We start from the raw sequence: 12,295 nt of genomic DNA on the forward strand, positions 1-12,295 counted from the left end.
AGCAATAAGGTTCTGGGTTTTTAATATCTGACATGTTCTTTCCCCCCTACATTTTTTTCACCTTGCTTCAGTCTTGTCCAGACAAGAGTGGCAGCTGGCCCTGGGTGAGCCCGTTAGAGGGCGGGCTCGGTAAACCCCGTTTCCGCTACTGTCTGACCTCGCTGAACATGCCACGGCGCTGCATAGGATTGGCGAGGCGCCGTGTGGGCAGAGGAGGGAGGTGAGTCCAGCTTCGAGTTTATAAGTGATGACGATCGTTTGTGCAAAAACAACATCATTTCTCATAATATGATGTAACCCTGTGATGTATGGCGTGGTCAAAACGTTTCCCAACCACTATTTGTTTACATCCTGTTTGAGATAAGTCACATCAAGAAAAATTGGTCTGTAAAAATTTACATATTTGAAAGGAAATGTGGATTTGAATACTGCCAATACAGAGCGGGGAAGATGGAGCCAAGCGTTGGCTGTAGCTGCTGAGGTTGTTTACCATGGCAGCTCATTGGCAGGTTACCAGCCATCATTTGGCAGGCGCAATCTATTATAAATATCAAGCTGGCTGCTAAAATGTTGAACATGACAATCACATTTTGGGATTCACCTGCCACTGGAGCCTGAGGACAAACCAGCAAACTTTGTTTCCACCGGAATGACAACATGTCCTGCAGCTTTGTCTGATATCTCCTTGGTGATTACACAGACTGTAAAGCACCCTGAATGGAGGACTTAGCCGGTGGCGTCCTCCGTGCCAGATGTAGTTGTGGATGCCAGCTTGGTCATCGGACATTGACTGTAAGAATGGTGCACATGAGATTAGCAGTGTTCCTTCATTGTGGCTTCATTCGACCTCACCAGTTGCTGTGAGAGGGTCTGACGGACCAGTTGTACTCCAGGTGTCTTCATCACAATATGATGTGTGCGCGGTCCTTAATCCATCACTGGATCCCCCACCTGTTTGATACCCGTGTTGATTGGAAACAGGTCACCTTGTGTTGTCAGATCTGGCAATTGTCTGTTTGAATGTGAATGATGGCAGCGCCACAGGCAGGACTAATGAATCTCATTGTAAATGAGCCGCACGGTCCCGATGCAGTTGTAACAGGATGCTATTACCTTCAGACGAATGCCAAGTACTCGCTGGAGGAGGAGCACTGGAAGAACGCAGAGATTTGTCAATAGATGCTGAATCCTCTTTGCTGTGGGGAGAGTCTCCAGTGGGTCAGTCACCACGTAGGCTCACGTCGGGTGTGTTCAGAAGTATTCAGTGGTTAGTTTGAAGAGGAAGTGTGTTAGTAGTCCAGTCTGCAATGATGACTAACGACGGCTCGTTCTGGTGGGGGGGGGGGGGGGTGGTCTGAAATTGCACACCAACATTGTGTTTTGTACACTGAATTAGAATACGGTTCTGAAGTTCGTCTGAAAACGTACATAATGTTTAGAACTCCGACTGCGTTAAAGCAGGTAATGCATTTCTGATGAACCGCCTCGGTATTAAGTTGGAAAGTAACACAAACCAAGATGTGGTGTTGTTATATGGAAAAAAAACAGTATCACATTATTCAGAAACCCTCTTTGTGATGTCTACATATCAAGATATTTGCTACGGTAGGGAAAAACTAAGCGTCCACTGACTACGACCTGACCTGCAGACCCCCCTCGCTCATTTCCAGCCTGTGAGTTGAGGGCTTTGCGTCTCTCGCAGGTTCCAGCTGACTTGTCGGGTCCCAGGATTAACCTGCATCGACTGATCTTGGTTGAATTGATGGATGAATGTTTGAATATTGGTCCGATGACCAAGGTGTGGCCCCGGTGTTCGTGTGCCCCTGCCGTAGCCTCAGAGAGGAGTATCTCCTCTGGTGGGTGGAGTGCTTTCAAATTACTTACAGACATGCATGGATGAATTCTATTGACATTCCTATCAGCACCATTAAATTAGAAGTTAACACATTTTGATTTAAGTACCAGCACAGCCTCGGGCTCTGGAGTAGAAAACAGCAAAGTTTTATTTTTCTGGGTTAAACAGGCTTTACAGCTTTATGAGGATGCAGCAGGGCTGTAAACGCCGGAGTTTGTTCTATTACATAACTGTTCTGTTCTGTAGTACTCATGGTAGAACTGCATGTTTTTAGCCTGTTTTTAAGCAGTACCAAGCTATCTTTGGTACTGCCCCGCTGGGTAATTATGTGAATATTATAGCAAGAGTATCCACATTTGCAAAACTCCAGTGACTAACAAAGGAATGCAGCGTGTTTTTGATCTCCCCTCAGAAGAATGTTTCATGAGCTCAGTGTTTGAGATTTGTGGGTAATTTTTTTGTTTTTCCCGTGGTGTTTCAGGATCTTGTTGGACAGAGCGCACACAGACCTGGACAGCATCTACCAGAGCCTCGACTCTGACCCTGAGCCTGAATCACTCGCCTCACCACTTCCAAGCTCTCCGCTCCGCAACTCCAACGCCGGTACCTCAGAAACCAATACCTCGAACCTGACCAGCTCCCCCCACCGTCCCCCTTCTTCTTCAACACCCCCATTGTCACCCATGGACCTCAGCCAGATCCTTTTGAACATTAAATCTTGCCGTTGGAGGCACTTCAGACCACGGACGCTATCCCATCACCCCCTGGGTGGAGGAGACATGTCTCTTAAAGGTTTTAGGGATTTTAGTCGGACAGTGTCAGGACTAACCCGGACCCTGTCTGCAGGATCCGGCTCCCAGAACCGCACCGGTCCACCCCCTGCTCCTGTCAATGGTGAGTTTGTGGTTTTTCTCTGCCAGTGTTTGCTTTTGCATGTTGGATATTGTGCAACCAAATATTGCTACGCTAAATATTTGGTCGGAACACTCAGTGGATCCGTTCATTTTGTTGCCTTTTTTTGAGTTGCAAGCAAATACCTCTTAGTCACAAGGGGCCCATGTTCCTAAGTTTGATAAGTTTTGATTATTCAAGGTCTGTGATTGTGGCAGTAAATTGTCGGAGTAAATATAGGCTCTGTTTGCAGTGCTGTAATTATGGAAGTAGCTTAATCTGGTCTGAGATCTGTCGGGAATAAATGTTTTGACTAACTTCGATAAAACAGGACTGTTTCTTTATTGATAAAGTGATTGTGTGAGTGCTCATGAGTCATGGATTGTAAGTTGCGTGAGGACTGCAGTTTATGATGGTTTTATTATCGGTGCTGGTTATAAACCAACAATAACATTCTGATACACAACATATTTTATTGCGTCCTCCAGAGACGGAACTGAATGAAAATTTGATCTCTTTGTTACGGTTACAGTCTGACTAAGGAAGATAAAGTAGCCCCGCCTCCTATGAAGCCTGGTGTCCCAAAGCAAATAATTCTGAACAACAGACTCCCATCTAGCACCTCTTGAGCACAGAAGAAACAACTTCCTGCTCTTTGCAGTGTTGCAGCGAAACTCTTACCAGAATGCTGATGACATCTGATGTTCGTCTATGAAAGATGAACTCAATAAAACAAAAAAACCATCTGATCATGACTCACAGGAGGTGAGTGCAGTTGGTGGACTGTACTTCTAGTGAATGAAGGCTGATGTTAATTAGTAATGGGGTGTAACGTGTGTTGAGACGACGCCTCCTATGGAGTGATGTAACATCCCGAGGCACTGACTCTGAGCGGTTGCTTTGTTTGATCATGGAATCGTTCAAAGTTAGTAGAAGAATATTATTATTATATTTATTATTATTATGATTATAGAATATTAATATTAGTATGAGGCAGCCTTCCGGTGTCCGTGTCTTTGGAGCTGAGCCCAGTTTACTGACAGATCCCAGCGCTCTGATTATTCTAGGGTCCTCTCGCCCTTCCATCCGTCAGTCTTACAGACAGCCAGAGTGCGGAAGGGGAGGAGCATAGCTTCAAACTTGGCCATGCTTGGGGGGGGGGGGGGGGGGGTATATTCATTTTGTGCCGTTCATATTCTGAGGTGAGGAGAATGACAGTGAGACTTGACAGTCAGTGCAGGCCTGTTGCTGCTCTTGTGTAACTGAGTTTGATGAGGCAGCTCAAAGGTAGATTGCTCTGCTCCAAACTTGGCTCCCATGCGGGGTTTGATTTTGATGCATTAATTCCTTGATTAGAAACGGTCCTGTGTAAATAAATTATTGATGTAGTTGAATTTGCGCTTGGGACTGAGCTTGAATGTGGAACAGATCTGAGGGATGATGTGGCATTCATAATTCTTCCCCCAAGACAATCTGCAGTGCAGGTTTAGGGTGAAACTGGCTCTTGAATTATAGGCAATCTGTGTTTAGCTGCTGTGCTAAATGCTGCGTCCACTGGCCCGCTCGAGGCCTGTCATGCTAACAGATGAAGCTGAACAATAATCTGCCGCAGATAGAATATCTTAAATCCTCAATGTTCGTCTGTTGATTGTAAGATAAGTGTGTATCATAACGACTGTGACAGACTCACCAAACGTTATCATTCTAGCATCCTGTTCTTCTGTCTTTGTTTTCTCTTTCACAAGGGTCTCATAGAGTTTCTGTCCACACATTGATTTATTTATGTGGTGCTGGCGGCCAGAGCAGTAACTGCCACATTGTTTTATTTTTCTGTTTAAAATGGCTTACCTGCACACAGCACGTTCATCAGTGCAACCCTGCATGCTCTCTGGCTGGTTTGCGTTTCTGTTTCACAATGTCCACTAACGAACATGCTGTAAAATCCCTCTCAGAAGTGAGCCAGATTTAGCTACAGAGGCTAGTTTTCATCTGCAGTCCCTGGAATGTTGATGGTAAAGAACCGTACAGACACAAGTTAGCATGATTCAAAACAAATGAGAAGCACAGAGAAAAGCGCGTTGATGCTGAGCGCCTGAAAACACACCAGCACATAGCGGACAGAAGCCTGATGAATGCGCATCACAATCTCAGTGATGGACAGGAGCGTGAAGACGTGGACAGATGATCAACGGCTACAAATGATGGCAGGCTTTGACCGCTGTCAGGTGCAGGGGAGCTAATATGAGCGCTCAAGACAGACTCATAAATCCTGGCTGAGATGGAGGATTTCAGTGACTGCTTTAACCTGCCGTGGCCCTCGTAAGTGACTACTGACCGACTGGGCTTGTCAAACTAACAGACTGGAGAGGAAAGGTTACCCCGGAACAGCCAGCAAGATCTTTAAAAAACGTAGTCTGGGGAGGGTTTGCAACTTTCCAACAAGTGTAGTGTAAAATGTGTTTCCATGTGATCGATGCGTCCTGCTGTCGCCGTCACTCTGGAGTCACTAAAAACCCCAAACTTTGTTTCTGATGTTTTCAATGTGCTACAGAATCAAGCAGCCAATCTGACTTCAGGTCAGGTTTCCTAGAGATTGGAGCCCAATCTCAGCTTGTTTGAGTGAAGAAGCCCAATACTTTCCATGTATCTTTGTGATTATGGAGCAAGACTTGCATCAGCTTGCTCAAATAAATTATTGACAGTTGTGGAAGATATACAAGTGATGCAAAATCATATACTTGCTGGAATCAATAAGTGAAGCAGGCAGCTTTTGCTAACCAGATATTGATTGCTTTGCACAGCACCGTATGGAGTGTAGTGTTTTTTTTTTTCTTTTTCTTCATTAGGATTCTGTTTTGATTTCATTATTAAAGTCGGTGCTCAGGTAATGACTAAGATATTTGCTTTTTCATCGCTCCACGAAGCTCCAAACCCACACTGGGTTCTGTTTTGCGGTCTCAGAGCTGCTGTGCAGAATGTGAATTATTTAACCTCACATTTGGTTTCATTGCTCAGGTGTTTGTACTGAGGATTAGGAAGGATGCGATGAAATGGTTGCTGTTATGGAGTGCCGTCCCCGTACCAAAACAAAATATTCCCCTCTTTGTTGTGTGGTTCTGGCTCTACTCCCAAACAATCGGATCCACAGTTCACGCCGGGCACCGTGTGCTTGGAGCATCGTGTCTGGTCTGCCTAAAAGGTTTGAATGTATGGCTATTAATGTCTTCATCTCCACAGTGGTAAAGTTAGCTTGCAACCATGATTGTTTGTATTTTGATGGACATTTTTTGGATTCACGTTCAGTATTTGGCCCTCTGCAGTCACACTGGTGTTCCACAGGGCTGCTGTTCCCTACAGTGGTGTGTTTGTACTCACTTAACAGAAACCAGTTTGTCGATGGCCAGTTCAGTGCTAGCATTAACAAGTGTCCGGGGAGCTGGTTGATTTGGAAGCGTTTATTTAATCACAGCTCTGGTTTCCTTCAGGGTCGCTGGAAGCTTCATTTCAGAACAATCTTTCAGCGGCTTCATAAACGCTTCCTGTGGAGAATTGAAAGCTGTACTGTGGCAACGGAGTGTGCATAAACAGTATCCGGACCCTGGTTCTGACCAGTGTGTCTCTTCCCTCCACAGTGTTCACAGCCGAGCAGTACCAGCAGCACCGTGAGCAGCTGGCCCTCATGCAGAAGCAGCAGCTGGAGCAGAGCCAGCAGCAGCAGCAGCAGCAGCAGCAGCAGCAGCAACAAACCAACAGCTCTGCACCAACTGTCACCACACAGGTCAGTAGGGACGGACCCATGGCGCCGTTCAACTATTACAAATCTGGACGGATCTGGGCTGTCCTTGTCCAAATCGTGTCTCCGTGTTCTTTACCACCTTCTCCTGAACCAACCGGGTCATTTACGCACTGAACGCACGTGCTGGTCTGACCGTCCCGAGGTTAAAGACCGGTAATTAAACTGAACGAACCAGAGCTGTCGCAGCATCGACAGTTCAAGGTTTTAACCTGTCCTCAGGAAATATGACTGAGATCGACACCATGGCAACGTTCCTGTTTGGCAGCACTCGTGCTGAGCTCAGCAGGTGTAACTGTCTCGTGGGTTTGACGGGGCCGTCGCATCTCTGGCTCACACTCACACGTTCTCCATTTCCTCTCGTGTTTCCATGTAGGCACTTGTGTCCAAGACTTTGGACCAGGCCAGCGCCCAGTTTGCTGTTTCCGCTCTCGTCACCACCGACCAGCTGCTGACCTTCAAGTCCAAAGAAGAGCTGGTGCTGGCAAGTGGAGTCAACGGGGTTCTGGCAGGTGCAGGTCAGTCTCACCCAGTCTGAACCACCTGGACACAGGGGAAAAGAGTTGAATTGATTAACTGAGAATCATGGAGCTGTCACACTGTCCAGTCCCTCAGGAAAAATATATCCATCTTTAGTTGTATGACTTTTATCTCTTTACCTGTTGCAGGCTTCAAATCCTTCAAGTTAAATAATCTGAGACAGGAAAACTTAGATTTTGCGGAGGCTGCAGAACACACATTCACCCCACAGCCCATAACGTCTGTTAAGATTTCTTTTCTCCTCCCATTCTGCGAGTGAAATAGTCATAAAATCAACAATGGCAAAGCCTCATGGATGTTAAAAATCTACGTGAAGTTTCAATCCTTTAAGGAGCAGGCAACATTTATGCAAATATACCGAGTATCCATCCTTGCTAGAGCCAGACAAGAAGATGGATACCGAGAGCCCAGACGGGCTGGCAGCTAGTTAGCTTAGCACAATGAATGGTCGTGGATGGGAAGTGTTAGCATACCTCTTCCAAATATCAGCCAATACATGTCTCTCAAACACTCATTTCCTGCATTCAGAGTTGTGCACATCGTTCTTTATGAAATGGCAGTTTGAATGATGACACACTGCCGTTGTAGTATCGGATACTTCTTGTTGAACTACTTCTTGACGAACTACTTCTTGACTTTAACGTGGTACCAAAACTAGTTCCTGCGCGTGTGGGGTTAAGATTAAAATGTTTTGTTACATTTAATCATTTCATCACAAATGTTCGGCCCAACCCTGGTTATTTTTATCCAGGCAAAGACCGTTTTGGATGAATGTGTGTTCTATGACATCTGACTGAGGTATGCTAACACTTCCCATCTACTTCCATTCATTGTGCTAAGCTAACTAGCGGTTAGCAGGTCTCTGTGTGTGTCAGCTCCCTAATGCAGCATGGAGGGTCGTGGGGGGGGTCAGCCCTTTGTCTGGCTGTAGGAGGACAGTAAGCATATTTTTTTAAAGTTGTTTCTTTTTAAGATTCCAGCTGTGGTTGATCTGGTGACTCCTGCCCCAGCGCCTGGTATTTAATACGACTGTTTCCAGAATTCTGGCTGCAGCATACAAACTATTTTTGTTTCACTGAGGAAGTCAGGCAGTAATTGGCCCATTTCCATCAGTCTGTGAGCAAGTGTGACCTGATTTTCGGCTCCATGAGTCTGCGAATCAGCATCACACGGCGATTTTGTTACCTGACTGAGTGGCAGCTCTTCATCTGACAGCTCGCGGTCGCTGCCGCCTCTCCCTTCATTCCCGCCCGTTATATTTCAGTCTGATCGCCGTCCAGAAACACCCCCAGATAGCCTCTGCTGAACTCGCTGACACACACACACACACACACGCATGCAATTCCTGTGACTACTTAATCATTTAACTTGCGGAACACAAATTGATTTTTATTTTGCTGTTCAGATTCAACAGAAGGAAACATTTCAGTTTGCAGCAGCAGGCAATGAAAACAGTGCTCCACCCAAAAAAGTGTAATTAGCCTTTCAGTGACTCACCGTTTGGTGTCTTTAAGTCATGATGTGTTTTTCCCTGCATGATCTCCTGGTGACTTTAGAATTCATCTTATTAGCTTGAAGCTAACGGAGCCTGACTGCTAACAACAAAACTGCCCAGTGTTTTAGTTTGTTTGTAGCTCGGATCAAAGAGTTGGTGTGTTCCTGTGTATTCAGCTGGATTCAGAATATGTGGATTAAAGTGGACAACGAGCTTGAGATTGTAGACAGACCTTTGCTGGACAGTTTCGTTGTTGCTGTGGTCGTTGTCCTTCAGCTTCAAGCTGGAAGTTTGTGACCGGCGCTTCTGGTGCACCGGAATCCCACCAGAAACACCTGGAATCCCTGGGAGGTCACGCAGGTCGAGACAGTGAGTCACTGGGAAGTCAGTCGCACTTTCAGGGTGTTTCCTTAAATGTTCCCAACTTGTTCTGACTGCAGTTACGGGGATTGAATGTTGCTTCACCTCGCGAGCGACTCCTGACACGTGTGAAGGTCATGAGTATTATTACTGTCTGGAGGAACTGTGGCTTGGGGTTAATGTTTTGTCACATTTAGCAAACCAGACCTTACAGGGGAGTTCTAAGTGGGCGAGTTTCTGCTCCCTGCTCTCCTTTAATGTGTAAATGAACAGAAACATGAAAGCCCCTGCAACATGACGCAGAGTCTTACAGCATCGGCAGGGCTGTGCAGACGGCTGCCCGGGGAGAAAAACGCCTTTTCCAGCTTGCTAACGTGGATCCGCTCGAAAACTGAAACACGCCGCCGGCCTGGTCGCCCTCAGCTTCACATACATGTGCTGTGCCACACGGCTGAGGCGTGGGACTGCGTCAGCTGGCACAGCTCAAACTGGCGTGCTGTCTGTGAATATTTTTGTGTGATGATTGGAGCCACAGACGTGTGTTTGTGTGTGATGGTGTTCATTTCCACTCATGAGCTTGTGTGTGTGTGTGTGTGTCAGGTGTGTTCAAAGGTTTGCACCTCTCCAGCACCACTGCAGCCCTTCACCAGACCAACCAGTCGACACACACTACCACCTCCACCGCCCCCAATTTCCTCCAGCCCTCCCCCAACTCCGCCTCCCCGTCGCTGGCCTCCACCAACGCCGTCCCCACCTCCCTCACGTCTACCCCCAGCGCCCATGCAGCAGCAGCACTGGGGCTCCTGGGATGCAACGCTGCCAACGCCACCCCCGCCACCACTCAGGTCCTCATTGGGAACAACATCTGTCTGAGCGTACCATCGGCGGCCAGCCTCGCCGGACGCCACATCCCCCGGACCCTCGGCAACGTGCCACCCTCTGCCTTAAAGCTGTCCGCCACCACCAACCTGCAGATGCCCAAAGTCTCTGGAGCTCCGTCCATGGACATGGGCTCGAGGTGAGCGAGAAGGAAGCTGAGTCATGTAGACCAGACGTTTGACCTGCTGCTGAGCGGCGCCGTCACCTGGACTCAGACGGCCGCTTCAGGTGCTGTGCTGGAGCGGCTCAGACCGTCCAGGTGCCTGGCGTGTAGGCTGGCATCTTAATCAATTCAGCCATTTTACACCAAAACTAGTGTGTTTGTGTTCAGACCCGACGAGTTTGGCTCCCCGCCGCGTCACATTAGCTGTTCATGATGTCATCGTACAAGGTTGTTTTAATGTGTGAAATCAACCAAACAAGGAAGCCCCCAAAGCGTCTCCCACCCTGCCCCCACTGCAGGTGGCCTGCCTGGGCCGGACAGGATCCCGTCTGGGTCCGGCCCGGCTGGAGGAGGGCTTGGCGGTGAGTAGACCCTGAGGTGCTAACTGCTGCATCTGTGCTCTCTGCAGGGAGAACCACGACGAAGACAAGCCAGCACTGAGCAGTATAGCAGACAACACAGTGGCCATGGAGGTGACGTAGTAGCGGCGCGGTGCGGCGAGGAGGCGGGACGAGTCCACTTGTTAGGTGCTGTGCATCGTAGCATCGGGAATGCAAAAGGGACAGCAGGACTCTGAGGGGCTGCAGCCGTTAGCTTGCAATTCTCATCTCTCATACTTTTTAAACTCTTTTTGTTACTGTTCAGAGGAAAAGATTGACATCTGTAAATTATGAATATGGCAAAAATTACTATCTGTACAGTAACTACATATTTGTAATATCCCCCCCCCCCCTTGTATATATATTACTTGAATACAGAACTGTCCATTTGTGATGTTTTGCACTTGGGAGTCAAAGGAAAAAAAAAAGTAAGCCAAGTTGAAGTGGTGGCGAGCGTGAGAGCGGCGGGGTTGTATAGAGAGGCGTTCTATCACATCATGTGCATGGTGCGGAGCCTGCTGTTTTATCTATTTATTGTGCTGTGTTTACAGTTTTTTTGTTTTGGGCTTTGTTTTGTTTTTTATTTGTACACTGTACCTTTGTTGGTTCCTGTGCTGTTGTAAATGTTAGGTAGCTACAGACTCCTGGGTATTTTTGTATATTGTGAACACAAAGCAGGTCCCCCCCACACACACACACTTACCCACCCCCATGTTTATTTTGGGTCCCTGTGCTTCTCTCTGTGGATCATGTGAAAATCAGTGGTGACATACATACAGACCCTGAGGCCTGGAGGAGGAGGAGGCGGCGGAGGCGGCGGCGGGTGACCGTGGTCCTCCTGCAGAGAGGTGGCCCCCCCCCCGGCCCGGGGGCGTCCTGAAACATTATCCCAAACACAAGTAACAAAACAGGGATGAAGTCTCTTCCCAGAAGCCTTTGCTGCTTCTGATTAAAGCACTATTTTTGTGATGTTTGTTTTTTTTTTTGGTTTTTTTTTTTTCATGTTTTTTTTTTATAAATATCAATGCTGCTTTTGTATTTTGTGTTTTAAAGGGGTTGTCCTTCATTTCCATGCGAGCGGATTATATTTGTTTTTATCCCACAAACATTTTTGTAAAACAAAAATTCAGTTATTTTTGTAAGTTTTTTTTTTTTTTTTTCTTGTGGTAAATCTGATTGTAATCTTTTCTTTGAAAGACTTCATTCTTTTGTCGATTTGTTACTTGTTCATGCATAAAGGTGACAAGGGAGGTGAATGGGCAGTTATCGCTGTACGTGTTTCATCATTCCAGTTTTTAACAACAGAAAAAAAAAATGCTAACGAGGGGATGGAGGAGTCACGAGAAAACTTTTTCTCTCTCTTCCCCAATTTTCTTTGAATTTTTTTTTTCTTTCTTTCTTTGGAAAAAAAGAATCTCCAGACGGCTGCAAGGCCAAAAACCACAAGTATTGGGTGCCTTCCTTTGGGGAATTTAATGTACTCTCTTCTATGAAGAGTTGGGCACAAAGGCAGCATTACTTAGTAGTGCTTCTCGTCTTTGTCAGAATCTGAATGCCTGCTCCCACGGCAGGATATATCCTTGAGGTTTACGTGTCCCACCTGGAGGCTGAAAAGACTAAAAAAAAAAAAATGTGACAACTCTCACTAAAATAAGACAATAAAGCCCAGGGCATTAAATGTGAAGCATTTCATACTCTCGTGTCTTTTATATCTGTGTGTGTGTGTGTCTTTTCCAGGGTTCATGGAAAACCTGAATAAGTTTTGGGAAAATAAAAACCAGAAATTAATAAAAATTCACAATGTTTTTGAGTAAATGTGTTGGGGTTCTGATTGACCGAGGAAGGTCGGTTTCGTGTCGTATCTGTTAGCGGGACGCGGCGGCGAGGATGTGACATGGAGTCTGTGGAAGCGGCCCAGAGGGGACACGGAGACACCAGG

The 12,295-nt window shown here is 46.7% G+C and overlaps 1 protein-coding gene across 2 annotated transcripts in view; it reads left to right on the forward strand.

Annotated features, from left to right (window-relative positions):
- LOC147241366 (enhancer of polycomb homolog 1-like) overlaps positions 1-12,149 on the forward strand; it is a 37,342-nt gene extending 25,193 nt beyond the window's left edge. For both annotated transcript variants that reach the window (XM_086191649.1, XM_086191648.1), the window contains 6 exons: positions 72-220; positions 2,337-2,749; positions 6,379-6,524; positions 6,916-7,057; positions 9,535-9,952; positions 10,386-12,149. In XM_086191649.1, the coding sequence (XP_086047775.1) occupies positions 72-220; positions 2,337-2,749; positions 6,379-6,524; positions 6,916-7,057; positions 9,535-9,952; positions 10,386-10,458 (1,341 nt within the window). In that variant the 3' untranslated portion in view covers positions 10,459-12,149. The remainder of the gene's footprint in view (positions 1-71; positions 221-2,336; positions 2,750-6,378; positions 6,525-6,915; positions 7,058-9,534; positions 9,953-10,385) is intronic.
- The last annotated feature ends 146 nt before the right edge of the window (positions 12,150-12,295 follow it).

Source organism: Aulostomus chinensis, chromosome 21, assembly GCF_037954235.1.
Source record: "Aulostomus chinensis isolate RoL2024-O1b breed Wild chromosome 21, RoL_Achi_v1.0, whole genome shotgun sequence".
NCBI lineage: Eukaryota > Metazoa > Chordata > Actinopteri > Syngnathiformes > Aulostomidae > Aulostomus > Aulostomus chinensis.